We start from the raw sequence: 22,746 nt of genomic DNA on the forward strand, positions 1-22,746 counted from the left end.
GGAGTTAGGGATTTGTCGCATCCTGGATTCACGCATCTCACACGCCAGAGGACGTTGTCAGTCATCACATGTAAATTCAGGTGACTACGGTCCCTCTATCACTGTGAAGTGCTCGGTCCTCTATACCAGGCATGCTAATTGAAGGAAAGGGTAGCTTCTCAGAGAATATCGTCAGATTTAATTTAGTAAAACTTTTGTTGTTGTTTTTTCTGCATAATTGGCGACAGAACCATTCATCTTAAAAAAATACCTGATCCTAAAAATATCGCTTGTGGTTTCTTGCTAATATTTAAAATAAAAAAAATGAATGTAAAAAATGACGTTGGGGTGTTTTGGCTCGGAATTAAAAGGTTAAATAGGATAACTTTGTATCAGTCACAATGATCATCACACAAGCTTTTGTGCCATGTTAAGTTAATTGTCCGGTCTACTTTAAATAATTTGTGTATAGCAGATGGATGCAATATTTTTTCAGTACATGATTTTGGCGGGAAACTATTGGCACCTGATCACGTGACTAAGCTCATATCTCAAAATCTGCATAAAGTTTTTACCTGTACTTTGGCCAAATTCACATTATTCTAACTAGAACTTTCCTGAAAATTGTATCCTAATTAATCTAAAATGCTAGAAGTGTCAGAGCCATCAACATACATGACGCAAAGCTTCAACCTGACAGCGCCCTCGCAGAACTGCAATTGGTCCACCAGCGACCCCAATAGCGCGCTATTTAAGAGAGAAAACGTGCTTGCATATTGCATTCTCCAAATATTAACGAATCGTAGCGCACTGGCGGTCATTCCAAGCCATTTAGATATGGGGCTTGTACTAGTACATATAAGATGGGCTCTTTTGGGATCACTGATTTTCTGTTCCCTTGGTGTCACTGCAGAGACGGAATCTGAAGAAAATCTAGACTGGGAAAAAGTACGAAGTTTGCTCGCAAAGGTAAGAAGTACACGAACTCGATTGTGTCCCGTATCTGGTGACTGTCTTTCTAAGGTACGCATTTCAGCACCGCGGGAATACCGTGCTCTACTTGATAACATGAGTAACCTTTTGTGCAACCTGATCGGGTGTTGCGGTCACTGTTAACCCAAGCCCGAGTTTCATGTCGGTTGTCGTCCAGTGTCGAAGCGGACTAAAGCAGACACTCCGCTAGTGCATTGCTGTAGAGTCGATGATTTTACCTTCATTCGTCGCGCCCGATAGAACATTTCTGGAGCGGAGAACCGTTGTGTCCCCATCAACATGACGATCCATTTAGAAAGGGGCGTTTCAAGGGAACATGCGATCTCAGTAACGACATTTCAGGGCATCCACCATGTCAAGGAGTTCACATTACATACATCAAATTAATGACAGGAAATTTAACATCCAATCACGTATGAAAATGCTCTTCAATAAAGCGTTGTTAGTGGGATGAAGTAATGCTATGATTCTAATAATCGTGGTAAGTTTAATCTGAAAAGAAACGCAAAAAGCTAAGAATCCTTGAAAATGTAAACGAATACAGCTTAAGCGCCATTCACTCTTCCATGCACCGCTGATGGATTTTTTATACTGCGATGTCAAACTTTTATTACAATATGATCGCCATTATGAAAATCGGAAATTTGCAGACGACTCTAAAAGCGCAGAGTAAACAGAATGTCTTGATGAAAAGTAAAAGAGGTATTGGCTTCCTGTGTTTGCAGTAAGCGAGAGTAAATCAGAAAGTGTGGCCGTCTCCGCAGCTCCATGAACAGATTCGAAATTCAAATTTCTATATCTAATGATTTCCATAATGCAGTAAAGTTGTTTAATTTGTCATTTTCCTTTCTTAACTGTCAAAACACTGTTATTTAAACCATACTGACACGGTACATCCATCCAGCTTTTCTCAGCCTTAATATCTCTTCGTTGCACTGGTTTGCCGGTTTAATCAATCTTGTGGCTGCTTGCTGCGAAACTTCGCGGGAGTTTCAAATGTCAAGTGTACTAGGCTTTGTCAAACTCTGTGTTCATATAGTATTGGAGGGAAACTGTCGCCGTGGGGTTGCAAGAGAACGAGCTCCTTTCATTCACATCATTTATGTGGATCATGAGATTATCGAGCATTTTTGACGTGTTTCTATGCGTCTTGGCGTAACGGCGTAAAAACCCCGCTTTAAAAGTGACCATGCATGAAGCGAATGGCAAAATACTCGCTTATGACCCCATAGATTTGCAATGATAATATAGCTGTGGTAACCGCAACAAACGGCAAAGTAATGGTAGTTGCTGTTGTTTGTACCATGAAAGATTCCTATCGTCTACAAGCTATTTCTCGGCCTCCGTTATTACAAGGTCAATTGACCCGCTATCTTATGCTAACACCTATTTGGCCGATGAATGGCACGGGGAACGTGTTTTGGTAACACACTGTACTCGCCACTACGGTGTGATACCTGTAGCGTGTGTAGATTACGACCTAACGAAGACAACAGCGCTATTGAGATATCTTGAATATTGCAGAAAACCGTGCCGTTCTTGACTGGACATGCCCCAACGAACGGTACAAACATTAATTTGATGACTGTATCGCATAGTGATGCTGGAATTTTCTCGAGAGCCAACAATGGTGAAGGAGGAAATCCTTGGCGCATTACAGCGCGCAACTGTCCAAATTAAAACGTTTCACGTATGTTTTGGTTCGACCAGTGGCAGTACTTCTACACCTCGTTTTATAGAAACAAACAGCTCATGCGTGTAGTACCCAAATATTAAAACCTCCAACGAAAGGACCAAAGTAAACACAATGAAATATTTACAACCTGTAGTAAGCAACCTTGTTTTAGGTCACACAAGCCAACAGAGCTGGAAAGGGCCAATCTTTCTATTTGACTACAGTAATTATTTCATTTAAAATTACCCGAAAAAAATCTCGATTTATCGAACAAAAAGTATTTATTTCTCTATAATAAGAGAAACCTGCGCTAAATGAAAACGGCATAATGTCGGAGGTAACCGGGAAACGGCGAGCATCCCCGGGGAAACCGTCGCTACCGTGTTGTATTGTAATACTCGCAGATCTAATATTCGTCGGCCGATTGAAACACCAATAATAACGTGGCCAGTGCCAAAGGAAAACCATCTCACACCAAATGAACGTAAATAAAGGTTGGCAATCCCGGTAGAATATTTGTGAATCGATGGTGTAAATGCGTCTATAGTTGTATTCTTACAGTACGATTTTGTTGAAGTTAGAGAACGCGCGAAGATGCAAGAAAGAGTCGCTCGATTGAGTGTGAATTCATCACCGGCGGTGCGTCTGTAATTAGCTTCATCCTTCGTCAGATACGGCTCAGGGAGGACAGCTCGTGAACAGAACAGCGGGATATCAGTTAATACCGACACGGCAAGCTTCAAAATGCTATAGCTACTACCGTAGCGCACCACAAGGTGTCTGGTGACTTGTGTCTTCGGAGCTATGTTGAAATTCGGAAATACCATTCACCTCTATAGCATTTAAACATGCCGCCTGGCCTCAACCTAGTCATTAATGTTGATAATCTTGCTGTATGTCAAAATCGGGAGTAAAATTCCTACGTGTGAGGAAGGACAGGTGCTTTGATGAATGTAAAGGTACGATACAATGCGTACGTACTGTTTTGAAACGTACGATACCCTTTTTAAAATCCTATGTGGTGCTGACGCTAGGCTTTTCCTGCTATCGCAAAGTTTCAGTGAGTTTTAACGAAACTAGGTTCTCTTCGACTGCCACAGGAAACAATGTAATGTTGCACCTTCCATTCCCCGCAGATTGTTCAAACTCTCGCAGTTCCGTGAGAGCCAATGCAAGACAACGGAAAAAAGTTCCACTGATTAAAGCTCATGCACAAAAGACAGAAAAATATTATGATAGCTCAAATGCCAATCGCTAAGTTGACTTTCGATTGTTTTTGAACAAATTGAAGAAGTCGAACAGCTTTTAAAAGTTGGTATTAAAAAATTTTTTTTTCACGTCATCCATTGTTCAAAGCCTACATCTAAAACCCCCAATTGAATTTTTTGTGTAGAGTCTACTGGACTGCCGGAACGAAAATTAGTTTTCCGGCAAGACTTAAAAATCTCGTCTTACCAAGCAACGCAGGTCTTCCACCTTCTAATAAGTGATTCCTGACAAACCAAGAAATCTTAGCTAAAGGATAATTTTGACACGAAACAACTTTCCAAGGTCAATAACGATATTACGATATTAGATAATGTGAAAAGGTAACACACTCAATTATCAAGAAAAGGAGGAATTTAAACATTTCATTCTAGGAAGAATTTTCCATGAGTCCGTTGGCACGATGTCGCGACAACTGCTGCCTGTCTTGCCGTGGTAGGCGCCATTGTTGTTAAACATTTGATTGCCCTGGCCGGTTTTACAGCGGGCGTTGACCAAATTAGCCCAAATGGAAACGCATCTGTCGCTTGTTTTTCAAATCTAGGATTGTGTGTAGCTTTTCAGGAGCATGTGGTAACCGTACATTACATTCTCCGGGGTGAGGTGTGTATACTTTGTGAAAACGAGTCTTATCAGCAAATGCAGACCAAAACCCTCCAGCCGTCGGCAATAGCGAATTTCTCTTCTCCACACTCTGTATGAGAGTAACCTGATACGACCAAAACGACACGAAGGAATATTTTTAACACTGTTTGAGTCAAAGACGGGCTTTAGTACACGAATAAGGTTATCACAAGGCCTCGGGTTTGGTAGAAAATTAAGACTAGCTTATCTCCCTGCACTTCGTGCACAGACGTTAAACCTACGGACACGCACTAAATTCTTGAAAACCCTCAACAGGTGGTTCCATAAATATTTCAGTATTCATCCCTAAAGCACGAACCATCGTTGCGCTTCGATACTACAACTAATCGTATGAAATACCTTTAAATACACTATTTTCCGACAACATTCTTGTAACATTACCTGTCTAATGCAAGGATTCAAGCTCGAATCGAAGACTTGATTGACAATAAATCAGCATTATGTAAATGCTTATAAATTGACACATGAAACGTGTATGAAAAATTAAAAGTGAGTGAGGCTAGTATCTGGATCTTCGAGTATCTAGTAGTTTCACCACAGAAGTGCTGTTTGTGCTTGAATTTGCGAGTTTAGAACGAAAACTGGCTAAGATGTTAGAAATAAAAAGTGTATTATCGCAGCAATCAAAATAACTTTGTTATTTAGTTAACCAGTCAAAGGTGCGCTCAAGTTTCGATCCAACCAAAGGACTTATTTTATCGAGATCAATTTTGCCCCTTCGGCCATACAGTATTTTAATACCATTTGATGAATGACGTCATTGTGTAACACTCGGTCGTGAGGTACAAGGGTAAATGTTGGCGGTTTTAAACGTGTTTCCGATTGACAGCGGTACTCTTGGGGTAAGCTTTTGTTAAAAATGGTTAATGTCAGAACACCATCTATAAGTACACGCCGACTACAAAGGGAAACGTCATGTGCGGTTTCTCGTTAAATTTCGATTCCGGCCGAAGTTTGACTTTTAGTCAAAGAAATTTTGTTTGTGCGATTTTGAAAAGTGGTTCAAAAACCACGAGGCCAAAGAAATTGCGTGCTCGATGACTTACAGTTACAAAGTTGTGTTGTGTGTGTGTGTGTGTCCATTGCTTGTGAGTAACTTCAACGAGACAGGAAAAACACCCCAAATCAGTTCATGCGTAGGGCTTAAACTCTTGAACTCGTTTTTTTTTCTCTCTCTATCCGCGTGATTCACACTTAATATCTGACCATCCGTCGTAAATACCTGACATACCTGATGCAGTTTGCCGCCAAAATCAACCCGGCTGGTTGAACATTTGCCCTAAAGTGCCCAGTCAAGTAGCAGGAGTGTAGCGCTTACTCAACGTGTCACGAGTACAGTCACGTGGGAAACATGTTATCGTGTGCCGCGTTACTCTCCATACCTGTACCTGTTACCTTTTTCACGAGGTTGCTCAATACATTCCTATCCCTGTACGAACCATGCATAGTCTACACAAAAACCTCACCGTAGTCTTTAATTACTTTCCTGTAATTTGTTTGTCAGTGTCTGACTGACTCGGGCTCCGTTTGGAAGTTATTTCGCTTTTAAGGTAGTATGCACCTCGAAAGTGAAAGATTTCAACTTTTGCTCTAACCTTCCTCAAGGAATCTTTCAATCATTCTCTACCAAACTCAAGAATAAAAATAGGGGGTCACCGTGCCAATGTTGGTAGGCTACTTGAGAAACAAATTACCTAAGATTTACCGATATTAGAAATTCAAAATGGCCGCCATCCCTGTGTAAACTCTATGGAGAGAAATAAAAATTTTCGAATTTCGAAAAACTAAGCCGGTGAAAAGTTTTCTTTCACAACGCGCTTTAAAATGAACCCTCACATGTGGTATATCGGAACAGAATTGTAAAAGTTTGAGAGTCCGAATGTCTGTCCCCGAGAATGCGCCTCGGGTACAGATATTTGGACTCTCAAACTTTTACGATTCTTGTCTGATACACCACTTCTGGGGCTCATTTTAAAGCTCTTGGAGTAAGAAAAAATTTCACCGTATTAGTTTTTCGAAAACCGAAAATCTTACTTTTTACCATAGAGTTAACACAGGGATGGCGGCAATTTAAAATTTTAAATATAGGTAAATATTGGGTTATTTGTTTCTCTAGTGCCAAAATTTGCCCGGTGACCCCCGGTTTTCATTCTTGATTTTGAAAGAGGATGTAAAAGAATCCTTTAGGAAAGTGTAAGCAAAAGTTTAAGTCTTTCACTTTCGAGGCGCATACTACCTTAAGGCGTCGCTGGCTTTGAAACTCATCGAGCAAACTTCTGTGTGCCCGGTTCATATCACGAGCCTTTGTTCATTTATCTCGCCATATGTCTTGTTTTTCTCAACTGGCACACACCTCTGTCCCTTTCTCCTCCCCCTTTTGTAGTTCTTACCACTCTGTCGCTACTTCTCTCGTTCCTTGCCCCTCATGTCTCCCCTTATGTATTTTTTTGTCTCTCTAAAAAATCTTGATTTCCTGCTCTGAAAAGACGACCTTTGCCGAAGTTGAGCAAATATATATACTGGTAAATTTGCTACGTTTTATCGCATTTCCGACGATTTAACGCAAACCTCTACGACTAATTTACAAAGCCGACTTGAAAAGTGGTAATGCCAAGAGTGACTTTTATTGTCCATCTCTCGCAGGAATCACAACATGACAGCGATTCCCGACTGTAATTTCGTCGATAATTCGGTGTTAGTTTAACGGAAATGTCTGAAATTCCCTTGAAACTGAGAAAGTCCACCACCCGACGAAGTCATATGTGACATGCGTATTGTCGATTTCAAGATTAGAGCAGGTCTCTGAGATATCTCATTACATACGCAGATTCAAATAACACCATTCAAACATCGAGTAACACTATACTCACATCATCGAAATAATAACCGTTACGAAATCATGAGGACAGTGGAAAGATTTTGAAAATATTGCAAGCTGCGAGTAAATTGAAACAGAATATGATTTTCTTTTTTTTGTCTGTCTTCTTTTTAATGCTCGTTATACCATTATTTGCAGTGTATATGAGTATGTATGTATGTATGTATGTATGTATGTATGTATGTATGTATGTATGTATGTATGTATGTATGTATGTATGTATGTATGTATGTATGTATGTATGTATGTATGTATGTATGTATGTATGTATGTATGTATGTATGTGTGTGTATGTATGTATGTATGTATGTATGTATGTATGTATGTATGTATGTATGTATGTATGTATGTATGTATGTATGTATGTATGTATGTATCCATCTATCTATCTATCTATCTATCTATCTATCTATCTATCTATCTATCTATCTATCTATCTATCTATCTATCTATCTATCTATCTATCTATCTATCTGTCTATCTGTCTGGCTGTCTGTCCCTGTGTATATATATATATATATATATATATATATATATATATATATATATATATATATATATACATACATATACACAAGTACATCTGATCGTTACTACACTGGATATGCAGATAGATAGATAGATAGATAGATAGATAGATAGATAGATAGATAGATAGATAGATAGATAGATAGATAGATAGATAGATAGATAGATAGATAGATAGATAGATAGATAGAGAGATGTGTATGAGGACGTGTGTGGATGGGTGTATGTATGTGTCTGTGTGTCTGCATGTGTTCATTCCTAATAGAATATGAGGTCTACCATTTAACCGACAAGTCGTAAGTGATCTAATAGAACGCAAGTACATATCCGCCTTTCTCTTCGGAGAGTATATTTTACAGTGTTCTCCACTGTTTGAAAACACAGAGGGCTGGCTTATTTCAATAACAATGCATAATTTTCTTATTATTTTGTCGAGAAAATTAATTCCTTCTTATGCTTGTTGACCTATGCATAGATTGTTCGATACAGGATTCCCACCACTAAAAATCCACTCGCCGTGGAAAACATGCTATTGAAATAAGTTATCAGGTATTGGTACTGAAAACAACACATCATACGCAACGAACAATGTTCTCGCTGACAAAAGAATTCATGTACAGACAAATATACAGCTTATAAAAATTACGTAAAAACACACAGATTCAGGCAATATTGAATTTGTTGAGCACTACCCATTTTGCTCAATAGTTTTTAGAGTAGGATAAGAAACTGTATTTTACAATTTAAACAAAAAGTACTGGAAACATCAAAAGTTAGCGTTAATGGGGGCTTTAATTTTTTCTCCCATTAATGAGATTGTCAATATGTAGTATGATCATTATTTCCGATGTGAGATATGAAATATGAGATGATAGATACACAGATTATTGAAATCTGCATAATTCTTTAAACTTGATTTTACTAAGTTGAGCAGTTTAGAGTAGGGCGTATCCATGGCATCCTTTGTGAATACATGTACAGAGTGGGCGTACTATTACCTTTCGTGGCATCTTCATTTTGCGCCACATTCAAAACCAACGACAAGGTTACACCAAGCTTTAGGTTGTCATAAAACCGTCATTACTCACGCGCTTTCTTTGAAGCGAAATGAGCCCGATGGTCACGTGATAATTGGCGCACTTCCGATTCTTACGATCTGCGCGTGGAGAATTTGAGACCCGAACGACAGATTTTTATCGTTCAATTTTTGTTAATGTAGTCATTATATGATTAAGAAATGGTTTCGTGCCCGCTCGTGTATATTTTATTTTTCACAGTGACAATTGAACGCTAGGAAATGTCAGCATTTATCGGCAGCGTTGTATATTAAGGTTTTGAATCGAATAATTGACTTTTTTCAGACTGCTTTGTTCGCAGTCAGGGTGATTCTAATGTTCAAACCTTCTTGAAACATGAAACAGAAAGCGCGGGAGGAAATGGCAAGATACAGCTCACCCGATCTGGCAAACGTAAAGTTTCAACCCAAAGGGTCCAGAAGATTGCTCTCTTTAACCTCCAAAAACAAAACAAAACAAACCAACAAAACAACAAGAGACATTAAAAATAAAAAAAAATGAGTAGTCGCTAATATCAGGTGAAAGAGAAGTTTAGGAGTCTTAAACGCATATACAGTATATAGGAGTCTAATCACACATTAATCATTCCCGATATTCACGAAGAAAAAAACATAGGCAGACGGGAAAGGGCAGAAAATTAGCGACAGAGGAAATGATCGAAATTGAAAGAAACTATTTTAGGAATGAGGGGAGCGCGAGAAAATGTTTATTCGTTTTATTGGTGGTATTGAATTACGGAAATTGAAGATTAAATCGGAATGTAAATTAGACCGTATGCTTCCCACAATTCACCACGAGGAAACCCTCGGCTCCTCTGCTTACCAAGGATTACAATGTACATATTAGCTATTAGACGTTTCATCAGGCGATCAATGTTCACTTCATTGTCACAGAGAATAATAAATGTGATTTTTCCTTGTTGAATTTCTGGCAAACTAGGTCCATTAGCACAGGAAATTTGCTCGATGCTTAATTTTAAAGCCGTGTTTCTACCCGTTTTGAACAACTCTCCTTTCACCTGGAGACGCATAAATCTCCCTAGCGACGAACTTCAAAATTGAAATGTCATTTTGAAACCGGGAAATACTCGTATCGGTTCGAGATCTGGAGAGCTTTAAAGTTGGAATACTACCTGGCTCACTCATATTACGCTCCCAGTGCTGGTTTCAGATCCGTACGAATTTCCAAATGATCGACTGGAGAGGCGCCTGGTGAACGGGGATGTGGCAGATTTTTATGTCAACCCCCCCCCCCCCATTCCAAACAATAGCGAGGTGCAAAGGCCCAACTCTGGCATTCTGCCATGACTACATTAACAAATGAGGCGTAATTGGTTGTGACCTTTCTGAAAGAGAATGATTCAGAGCTACACTCTATCTGTCACAGTCATTTAATTTACAGGGACAAAGCCGGTGTTTTCGGTTAATACACATTATTTTTTGCGATACACTTGTTTTTTGAGAAAAAGAGTACTAGTTTTGTCTGTCAGAATCTTGTTTGTTGCTGATTGAGTAGACAGTAAAACAAATCTTCAAACCCGGCCTACTGCAAGAATAGATAAGAGTCCGAAAGAGGTGACACAAGTTTTGATATTCACAAGAAAGATACATGTTTATCAAGACAAAGAAGTTATTTTTTATTTGTTTATTTTTGTTTCTTGCGATAAGCTGTCTATTTCATTCTGCTTACTGAACCACGTTGAATCACACATTTCGTAACACGTAAATATGCCTATGACATAATTTCTCATATGTACCATAAATTATAGCATCGAAGCATTTATACTTATATCTATAAGAGCATGGAAACAGAGATGATCTGTCTGACAAATTGGCATATTTCATTGAGCAGAACAACATGAATAGTTTCTCTCGTGAAACACAGACAATCAAAGTAGTTTGAAGGAGAACGACTTTAATGAGATAACCACTGTCTTCTACATGTCTCTGTGTACTACACCGCTCGGCTGTAAAATCATTCTTGATTAGCAGGACTTGCGTAGAGTGAATATAGAAGGTATTTCATAACGTAGAAAATCAGAATTACCAACGACCTCTGTTTGCTTCAATTAGTTTCTGTACCAGCAACCTAGCGAATTATTAGAATTAGGGATATTCAATTCTGTTCAGGGGAAAGGACACCCCCCTTTGCTGGTACATTAATCATGTGACCATTTCATCGATTGCAAACTCGATTCTAACAACAACGAATTCCCTTTCCGTAATCGTTACAATTAACAGATAATAGTTAAAGTAAAACCACACAATATGTATATATATATATATATATATATATATATATATATATATATATATATATATATATATATATATATATATATATATATATAATATTATATATATATATATATATATCCGATAACAACCCTTCTGTCGCTCGATTCTTATTGTCCCTGAATTTCACCTTGTCTCTGGTCAACATTATTGTGTATTTCCTTTGTGGTAGCTTTAAAGTGGCACTCCCACTTGGTAACATTTTTAAAACACATTTTTTTAATGCCAACGGTCGATATTTGACGTGGCGACTGCGCGCGGATCACGAGATATCAATAAAAACATGTCCTCAAAAAAGTAAAAGTTTGAATTCCGGTGGCCCACCTAAATTCAGCTTCCGAACATCGAACGTTCGGCACCGGGGCCATTGTCAACTAAGCTATGTAGTACGAGTCTACGCTAACGCTGCTGTACGCCACGGACAGTACGACCGTGTCGGTGATCGATCATGCCCCGTGGGGGAAAGCCGAGTCTTACTGACTAGGAGAAAAAAACGGAAAACAGAGTTTGCTGATTCCACCAGAATTCGCATAGGTGACTAGCACAGATACGTGAGGGTGATACATAGTGGCCGCCGCATGGTATGCATGCATACGCATGCAGTGGCCGCTATGTATCGAACCACGCGTAATTGTGTGGCAGACGACAAAATGTAGTCATCAGAGGCGGCTGATATTTTACACGTAAAAACTGATATCTATGTGGTATTGGTTAAAAATATAATAGAACTGACTGAGAATAATGAAAACGACAAAAACTAAGGAGAAGTTAAAAAAAAATACCAGAAGTGAAGGCATGATGCTGTATATAAAGTCTTCGCAGTGGGAGGTAAAATTGCGCCGTTCGAACTTATTATGGACTCCCTATATTATCGTCAATCAGCACAATAACAAACCTTCGGGGGATTTCGGGTCATAATCAGAAACGATCGTAAAACTTCGTGATGTGAAAAATACGCTCGGGAAATGACATATTTTTATCGATATCTCGCGATCCGCGTGCAGTCGCCACGTCAAATATCGACCGTTGGCATTAAAAAAATGTGTTTTAAAAATGTTACCAAGTGGGAGTGCCTCTTTAACGACACAAACCATTTTTTCTCTACGTTTCTGATTAAAACAACATTACATGACTTCTTATTAAATTTCATTTTATATATGTTTTGTCGACGTGGACAACTTTGAATCGATCGCTAGATGGTAGAATCGTAGGACTCTCGTTCATTTTAAATTCATCGCGTAACAGTGACGTCACCATGCATCCATTTCGGCGATGGGTATTTGATATTTCAGGGAATTCCTAGGATGAAGTAAATTGTGCCCATTCTTGCATTGCCATTGACAGCGTGTGCCTGGTGAGGTAAATTATGGAAGTAGGTCTACAACCCAATGTGCTAAACCCTCATCGTGATCTACCTCCGCTGCGTTCTTCCTACACGATAGATCGAGTTCTGTTAGGAACAGAGCGCCAGTGAGGAAACTTAGGTATCCATTGACAACGAAAACTGCGATCGATAGAAACCCAGTCATATCCCTAGCTTTATAATGTGAAGGCCAATCGACAAGTCGGAAAAATTCTGTTGCGAGAGAGCGCGAATGGCTATCCCAATTTGACACTACATGTAATTTACGAAAGGGATAGGGATATTGCGAGAGAAATTCGTTCCCCAGTTTAGGTAATCACTTTGTATGAAGATTAATCCCGTGGGGCAGATCATGCTGTCTCAAAATACAGCTTAAAGCCACTGTGTAAGTTCGAGCGGTGAATCGAAAGCTTGTCGGTGACGATGTTTGAATACTCGTGAAGAGTTATTTGTTTAACCGCTTCTTGTATCCGTGATGTGTATATGGTGTCGCTTGGCGCCAAATTCTTGCCATGATGGTAGTGATAAAGTGTGTGTGTATCTCCCACGCTGCTACTGGCAAAATAGCATAGCTACCACAAGTAGCAACAATTAGACTGTTCCCTTCACATAATACAGCAGCTACAAAGGCATGTACGGATGTATCACCACGGCCCTTGAACTTTTGTCGTGATTGGCCTTTTACTGCCAGAATTCATGGTTAGCAAACATGGTTATCATTACTATGTTCATTTTATTTCCACTCACATGCGGCGTGAATTTTATATGGCAACGTTTGCCAAAAGTGTCGCACCTTTAAAATATTATACAAATGGCATCCTGCACTTTCAGCCAATGAGCGGTGCGGATCGATCAGCGCTCGTCTCATTTGGTCAGGCATCAAAGGGTACAAGGTACGCCAAGATACAAACTCGTGGCCTTATACCACTAGACAAGCGAAATCACTCAAAACTAAATAGAAGTGACACAAAGCAAATTAACTTGTTTTCTTTTCATTATAATTTCTCGTGAATATGTCTGCTGAGGACACGTGACCTCAATTTGATTTAAAATAGAATGAAGAGATGACATATGCCTCTATACCTTTGAGAGGCGACCGATAGATAACGAGATCAGTAAAGAACACTCAAAGATGGAAACGATGCAATCTCTATATCTGAGTCAATAAGACCGCTTGTACCCGTGTATTCATATTCGATAAAAACCTATAACGCCAGTATATTTTTCATTCACAGTTGTCTCTCGCCATGCGACATTACAAGGATGCCGATGAAATGGAACAGATGCGTCTGAACTCTTTGACCGAAGGTGGCATGATCAGAGATCCATCATACGACGATGCAAATGGGCATAGTTCATATGCATACGTCGAACCTGACAAAAGACAGAGCCCGATCACTGGAGACCTCTTTACTGAGTTCGGAAAACGTCAAGATGGTTCTGTTGTCGACGAGGGCAAAAGGCGGGGCCCGATTACCGGCGACTTGTTCACTGAATTCGGTAAACGCATGAACAACGGCGCATTTGAAAGTCAAGACAACTTTAAGAGGCAGGGTCCGATAACAGGGGACCTTTTCACGGAATTTGGTAAAAGGGGAAAAAATGACGCGCTTGTAGATGCGGACAAGCGGCAGGGTCCAATAACGGGAGATTTGTTCACCGAATTTGGTAAGCGCGGAAAAGACAGCCAGCTTGTGGAACCGGACAAGAGGCAAAACCCCATCACGGGCGACCTGTTTACGGAATTCGGTAAACGCCTGAAAAACGGCAAGTATATCGACGAGGAAAAGAGACAGAACCCAATAACCGGGGATTTGTTCACTGAGTTCGGAAAACGCGGAAATGACGGCGCTCTCGTGGACAGAAGACGAGGTCCGATCACTGGGGATCTGTTCACCGAATTTGGCAAACGTGGGAAAGGCGAGTCCTCTTTGAGTCAAGGTAAGAGTAAAGACCTATCTCTGGTGATTTGTTTACTGTATTTGATAAACGCGTCAAGCAATCTTCAAAAAATGAAAATCTTTAATTCTTCGACGATAAAGTTGATTATAATAACAGAAGTGTTCTGTCCACAGATCTATTGAGTGGTGCCGGTAAATCACAGTTGGTCGGTACCGAAGGAAAACGCGGACAAAGTCCACTGACTGGGGATCTGTTCACGGAGTTTGACAAACGGGAGCATGGCGACGATAATCTACCGCTTGACGCGTACACCATAGAAGAAAAGCGAAAAAATCCCATCACGGGGGACCTGTTCACGGAATACGGGAAAAGACAAGGCCCAATCACAGGTGACCTCTTCACTGAGTTCGGAAGGCGATCGAAGACCGATCGGACACGGGAGCGAGAACTTACCGCTCTGCTTTTGCAAAGGGGCAGAAACGACAGCACCCACCGTAGATAATGCCAGCAGCTCGCAACTTATGGTTTGTCCGAAATATCATGTACTTACGAGAGAAAATTTACATAAAAAGTGAACATGCTTGATTTCTGTCGCCTTTGACTTTGATAGCAAATCTTAATGAAATTTTAGTGAATGTCAGTTTGCAATTTTCTTCTGTGATCGGTACCAGGCCTATTTATTTGTTGAGTATTTTAGTTTATTACACTCGTTTTTGCATGTTTGTTAATGTACAAAACACCTACTAAACATATTAACAGTTTGCGCAGTTCATCGCCACTATAAATGTTTACCCACTGTATTGGCATGACTGGACAAAAGGGTCAACCATCCCGTGTACCTACATTTTGACGCAATCTGCAACACGTTACTTGTCAGACAAGATTAAGTTCGTATAGGCACCGTATTATTTAGGCTTCGATCACGCAATATAGTCATCCTTTCTAAAATACCAATACGGATTTTGAACGATAAATCACTGAGTATTTGATCATGACATTTTGATGGGGGCTTGGGTAAGGGGGTCACTGGAGAGGATCTGGGTCCTCTTGTGAATTCTCATGCAACATGGCGGTCACCCCATGATTCATTCTTGGCCCCCTTTGCACTTGCATTGATAGCTGACGTTGAAAAATTAGCGGCTTGGGCGATGTGTTTTTTATACCTTGCTCAAGTTCCCCCCCCCCAAGTGCTCGCGATATCTCCATTCGCGTATTTGGTATTTTAGAAAAGAGAGACAAGCGAATGTTTGACATCACCTGAGAGGTAATATTTATGCAAAGTAGGTCAAAATTTTCTGATAGGTTACAGCTTGTATGATTTTAGGAATACATGGAATGTAGTTTACGTCATAAGTGGATTGCCTTTGAATCACGTGACGATTATTTTGCCTTTTGTTTGCAACAAAGATATGATAAACTGCCATATTAGAACTATCTTTAGCGTGCCTTCCTTTGTTGGATACTTTGTTGATACTTTGTGGATTCGATTTGACGTTGATCAACAGGGCTTGCCTGTTACAACCAGGCGAAAATATATATCTCTAATTGTGATAGGCAAAAAGTGCAGTACTGCAATAGTTTTTTAACAGAAGGATCAAAGCGCAATATTGGTCATTCTCATGTCACGTGATTAAGCTATCAGAAGCTGATCAGACAGACTGAAATGATCGACGATCTGGGGATCTTGATCACCGTATGTTCTTGTACTATTACGTCACCAGGCCTTTTTGCATATTACTGATTGCAAAAACATAATTTAAATGTTGTACCAATCCATGAAATGGACAATAATCCCCGGAAGGCTTCTGTTAATATTCGGGACAACATCAGCTTCGCCTTGAAGTGAACTGAGAATGACAATATCGGGACAACATCAGCTTCGTCTTGAAGTGAACTGAGAATGACCAAATTGACATCACAGAATGGATAAATCGGAAATTTAGATTTCTAAGAAATTACAATTTTTGCGAGATCCCGTGCTTAGAAATAGTAGTTGTAAATTGCTCTACTGCCCAAAGATGACGAGGTCGATGTTTTGAATGAAATAAATTGTCGATATTTTCACGCAACTATTCGTATACTAAGACTATTTGGGGATATTGAACCAGATTACCCCATGTGCAATGTTTTGCGGTTGTTTTTTCGGAAATATTGGATTTTTTATTTCTAGGGGAACTGCCGTTTATGGTCCGTGAACTTAAATATTAGTTAGCAAACTAAATCACAGTATCGGCGGACTCATATGAATGCGTGCACAAGACTACAAAACACACCCAAAATTTCATAACTTGTTGCGTCATACCTGAAACAAACTGGGAGATTAGTTATGCTAGAACTTGACAGGATCCAATGATTTCATATACCGATTTTTGTAGTATGTGGAGTTTTAAAAATGAGCAAAGCAATGAGTATGATGTATGTTGCAATGTAGATAACACCATTGCTTTGTACCCTTGCGACTAATTATTTTTGTGGCCAGTTTTTTCTGTAGAATTTCCACTATGTACTCATATCTTTGGAAAATACAAATTGAAACTCCTTGTACGTGTCGTGTTTATTGTGCAGTACTGTTATACACCCGTTGCCACTCAAGTGCAGATTAAGGCCACTTGGTGCAGTCAGAAATTCTGCTTGCGTAAAAGACAAAACAGACCCTGCCAAGACTTCTGATGAGAACTACTGATGGGCACTCTGTGTTCAAGATTGAGACACAAAATACCACTTCCATACATTAAAGCCTGTGCTTACTATTAGTTTATTGAAGCTAAAGAGGGATGACTGCTATTACCGTCATACAAACTTATGTGTCCCATGCAGACAGTGTGCCTGGGAAATTGAAATAAGCTGCACTGATTTTCATAAAAGTGACAAGACACTGCGATAAATCGAAAAATATACTCAAGAAAATTCATATCTGATCTACAGACGATAGTCTGCAAGTTACAATGACACCAGGTTTTTACTTTGATTATTGTGTAGATAGGACAAATAAGTTGTCTGAACAAGACTGGTATACGGACTAGTGCATGGTAACGTCATCTCAATCTTGAATACATAGTGCCAATCGTAAACTCTCATTTACAACCCTTAGTATAGAGCCTCTTTTGCATTGGTACAAACAGAATTTCTGATTGCACCAAGTGGTGTTAATCAACAGTTAGTAGCCATGAGAATAGTTCTCCTTTGAAATGAACAATAATCATCCCTTCCTACCAAGGAACGTAAAAAAACTGTATGTCGTATGACAATTGTCATCAGCACATCAGACTTTCATGAATCGCATTGCCCATTTCAATACAACACCTTTACAATATCTATGATATCTGGCACTGATCTTTTTGTCAAAAGAAATGTCTAACTGTAACACGAGGACACGGCACGATCTGCATGCAAATTCCGAGAAACAATCATTAAACGGGGAGAACCTATTTTCGGAGGATTAAATGATTGAACAACATATTACAGGGCATGACTATGAAGGAAATACTCACTGTTTTAATATTTCGAAATACCTGGTGGGAATTATCAGTCAGAGGTTATTGTATTTGGACGAAAGTTGCAGAATTAAATTGACCGGCATAATCTGTTGAATGGTCTTAAAAATGCTTACAATTCACTTTACTGTACAGGTCATGTGTCCCAATTCTCCATTCCAAGTTTGATTTTCGAGTATCATATATATATATATATATATATATATATATATATATATATATATATATATATATATATATATATATATATATATATATATATATATATATATATATATGTTATGATTAACGATATACGATTAATACACTATAGTCTTATTTTCCGTTGTGCATAGCTGCATAGCTGTTTGAATTTTTGTTACTACTCAATAGTAATCCATCGCTGTTTCACAACCCTACCATGTCTTGTAATTGTCAATGGCATTAACTATACCAGCAACTTACGAAAAAAAGCGTGTATGATACGGGCAAAATAAAGGAGCACAGAGGTTGGAGATGAACGATTGAGATTGTCCTGCAGAAGATGGTAGCTTTTGAAGGCTTCTTAGTCATTTTAGTCATCTTTTTAAAAAAATTCCTAATATTAACCTGGTGGGAAACGTATCAACAACCGGACTGAGGAAAAACTACTTTTTACATTAATCACGTCTTAAGCTGAAGTCAGTACCACTGACAACGAATGGAGGTAAGAAACAACAAAGCTTAAAATTGATTGAAGCCTCTGGCTTTATCCAGACAACACGATTGCTACCGGATGAAACTAATGCTCACAGCCTTTCGTATGTCTTTAAATGTCAAACAATGTTGGTTACTTTTCTTGTCGCGTTTTTAAAATTTATTGGCGATATTTGAATGTAATCCATCAGAAAAGCTCAAGGCACCTATCTTTTAAAAACGACTGAACTCAAGACTACCAGTCGTAATTGAGTTCGACAAACAGTTATATGCCACTCCCGTTGTGAGGAGGTATTGGAGATAGGAATGAGTTCGGTTTTCAGGATGCAATGAGCCTGGTTTTTAGCATCGCCAAAGAGGACATGTTAAGGTGACATTGTTACCTAAAAGAAATTTTATGGCACCACGCACTAATTACATGTATTCACACGTTCAGTACTCTCCGGGGGTGTGCCGCAAGAATGCTAACTTTAAATTTCGAGTTAAAGAAAAGAGGGTCAGGCGTTTCGCTCGTTAATTGTGACTTCACTTTCAGAATGGGTCATAAATTGGTGGTATTTCAATATGAATCATGATTCGCCTTAGTAGCAGTAGAAATGCACCTATTTGCTAAGTGTTTGATTGCACGTCACGTGGCTGCCAGCAAGCTTAGCTGGAACAATGTCGTTGCCACTACTGGCGATAGCTGCGTCTCAAAATATTGTTGACGCACGCGCAGAGGGTCCAATATGGTTGACCCCTCCTCCGCGGGGCGACTCACAAGAAATGATGTTCTGAGGTGACAGTTTCGTTCTGAAACAAGAATTTTATAGGCTCGAAATATTATAGAATTCAGCTGTCATTTAAAAGCCGAGTACATTTTTAACACTCTCAGTTTCATTTGAATAAGATGTTTGAAAATTGTCCTGTTTGTAGAATAGCAGCATCTTCCAATACCATGGTTCTTTATTGTGAAGTTCGTTTAGGGCTGATGTCATTTTTTGCGACAAAATCACAAGAGGAATATGTGTGACAAAGTACATGTACTTTCATATTCTTAATTAATCAAATCGCCAAATATTGCAAATATACACACACTGGAGAACTGTACCACATGACTTAGTACCCAAGCTTGTTGGATTTGCCGTGTTTGCCATGGCCGTGGTAGATCTGGCCAGGGTGACAGTCAGCAATCAGAATATAATACTTACAAAGAAGGGGGAAAGAGAGAATTTTATTTATATCATGTTGCGAACTTGAACGATTTCAACAGCATGCCTTAAGTGTTGTTCATGATGACTCGATGTTGAGACAACGCCCCACCCTTGCATTTCAAATAGTTTTCACATCGTTTGCCGCCAACGATGTCGTGAACTTGTAGGGTTCACTCGATACCGTACATTTCTGTGTCCACGGAGAATCAACACCCCTTGGTGTCGACTCATTTCGCGGTATTGAACGTCCATGATTGAATCACCTTTCTTCCCCGGACCAATCATGTCACGACTGATTACGCAGAAGCAACCTTGTATACTTCAATTATGAAGCACTTCAAATCGCTAGAAATGTGCAGCTTTCCGGCGTGATTCAAAAACTGTTTTTACCGCTACAAGAAATCTCAGGAATTCCGTCCATAGATTTTCCGAGCGAATTTCAACGGTCTCCCGTGGGAAGATATTGTGCTTTGATGTAATCACTCGTGGCTTTTTTTTCGGCGGCGCAAGCACGACCGCTTTTACGCGCCTCTGAACTCTTTATTTTTCAGAGAAAGAAATTCATAAATCTAGCGGGCTTTTAAGTCGACGGGTATGTCGCCCATCGGGAACTATTATTTCTTTCTCTCTTAATAACGTCTGACATGTGGCGTGTGCCGGCGACCCAACCGAGTAATGTCAATCCCAAGACATGTCATGGGAAATTCTGAATGGGAAAACATGGAGAGGGACGCAAAGAGAAATACATGTGATGCAATGCACTTTCCTAATATTCTGAACAATTTTGTTAGCCACCTTATAAGAGTAAAAGAGAGAGAACGTTTTCAACTCAGTCCTGTCGGAAATTTCGATAATTGTTATCACTTTGTTTCCAACTGATTTGACAGAATTAGGTGTTTTCGGGTTGAGAATATCGGCGTTTACCTGTCGGATTTCCTTTTGCTGTGTATTGATCGCACAGCAAGCGTTACCATTAACTTAACCGTCGCTTCAGAGAGGTGTAAAAATAAGTACATACACAAAAACGAAACATTAATTCAAAGGCATTCTCCATGACGTATTTACTTTACATTTCCATTATTGGTTCCGTTTTGTTCGAGATAGCCAATTACGTCATGTATCCAACACCCTTCTCGACGGCACGCCGCAATAAAAGTTTGTTTTCATTTAAAACGCAAAAACGAATTCAAATTCGATCAAATAAATAATTAATCTTTTCATTTATTGCACATATCAGCGTCTCAAATGATTTCACGTCCTCAGTTCGTATAAAGAAGTTGTAATGAGATATTGAAATATAAAACAAAACACCCGGAACATTTTCAAACGCTGATAAGAATTCACTTTCTGGCTGTTTCCACCGCCGGGAATACCTCGAGTATTTTAACTGGTTTATTTTTATCGCCATAATGGACCAGCAGATACAATCTTGTGTAAGTCGATACTAAAGAGTATCTCACCCGGCAACTTTCGGCTACTGATCTTTGATTGGCATTTAAAATGACGAGCCACGAAGAAAGCTCCTCGGATGTTCGGGCTGCTTGTAAGTGTCTATACAGTAGGTTGACAAGCGCTTGTTGAAGTTTTGATGCCTGGCTATGTCGCTGATGAAGCGGGGTGCCAGCGTGCGATCAGAAATGCGTAATAAGTGAACGATTTTCTCATATGCGTTGGGTTTGATAAGTATGTCTATAGGTTCGTACAGAGAGCTACAACATGCCTCTAAGTATCTGAAAAAAAATCATACCAGCAGTTTCTTTTCTTCATATTTGGAAAGTTCCGCACACGATAAAATTATGTCACAATTCATTAGGGAAACCACAGATATTGTACAAGGTTGGTGTATTTCGAGCGCGGGAAACATAGAACTTTATGATTTGTCACTTAAACTTAAAAGGTGGCTATTTTTGAAAGTAATTGCACAGAGAAGCAGCTTCCATTATCGTTATTATTTCTTATAAACGTACTTCTCCACATTTCAATTTTCATCCCCGTGAAATGTCGATGAAGTACTATAATGATAGACTTTACCTGCTTGTCAGTCACTGTCGATGCTCGCTAACATGTCACTGTTATGATACTTGGGTCAAGTTCAAACAGACAGAACCGCAGCTTCAGAAACTCATGACGATTCTCAGAAAGGAAATGGATACACTATTTGTAAAATCAGGTTGGCAACATGATAAAATTTGAAGAGGCATGATACGAAGACATTGAGCGGTGCTAAACATGGCTTCGGCATTCAATCAGGTGGAAAAGCTGAAGCTTCCTGCATTCCTAGGACTCCTTTTCAGAATCTGATGTAGCCAGACGAGCAAGAAAAAAAAAACGTTGTCTCCATGGCGACACATATTGATGAGAACTGCGTCTAGATACTCTCACAGTGTCTTCGTCGATCTGTCGATAATGTGCTAAAATTTGAAGATGGACTCGTTTGTGTTTTTAGATGTAATATACATAGTGGAATTATCGGATGGAAGACAGGAAAATTGGAAAAGATGACAAGGAAAGATAAAGAAACACAAACCATGAGTTTGTTTTGAAATACGTGGCTCATTTCCCAAGTGTATTCGGCTTGAATAACCTTACATCAAAGTATATTGAAGTTGTTGTCATGGCTACTGGAAAGTGCAAGGAATGAAACATGAGATAAATTGGTTAAGACAGGCTGAAATTATCAGGACTTAAATTAACAAACGATGGAGCTACATGACTGTGCAGGCGAGTTTCCTATCAGCGGACGTGATGTTTTAGCGTCAGTATTCGGGAAAGGCTGGGACACGGA

General features: G+C 39.4%; 1 protein-coding gene across 1 annotated transcript; it reads left to right on the top strand.

The window, feature by feature from the left end:
• Nucleotides 1–697: 697 nt before the first annotated feature.
• LOC139131850 (uncharacterized) lies at nt 698–17,143 on the top strand. Its single transcript, XM_070698142.1, has 3 exons — nt 698–948; nt 13,933–14,638; nt 14,773–17,143. Exons 1-3 carry the CDS (start codon nt 817–819, stop codon nt 15,099–15,101), a joined length of 1,167 nt encoding a protein of 388 aa, XP_070554243.1. The 5' UTR covers nt 698–816; the 3' UTR covers nt 15,102–17,143.
• Nucleotides 17,144–22,746: the final 5,603 nt, after the last annotated feature.

This window comes from Ptychodera flava, chromosome 4, assembly GCF_041260155.1.
Source record: "Ptychodera flava strain L36383 chromosome 4, AS_Pfla_20210202, whole genome shotgun sequence".
NCBI classification, from domain to species: Eukaryota; Metazoa; Hemichordata; class Enteropneusta; family Ptychoderidae; genus Ptychodera; species Ptychodera flava.

What these genes read in the sequence shown, in the direction of transcription:
- LOC139131850 (XM_070698142.1), top strand. Translation starts at nt 817, where the DNA reads ATGGGGCTTGTACTAGTACATATAAGATGGGCTCTTTTGGGATCACTG. An exon ending in TACGAAGTTTGCTCGCAAAG is followed by an intron (nt 949 to 13,932) that starts GTAAGAAGTACA and finishes TTTCATTCACAG; the next exon opens with TTGTCTCTCGCCATGCGACA. An exon ending in CGAGTCCTCTTTGAGTCAAG is followed by an intron (nt 14,639 to 14,772) that starts GTAAGAGTAAAG and finishes TTCTGTCCACAG; the next exon opens with ATCTATTGAGTGGTGCCGGT.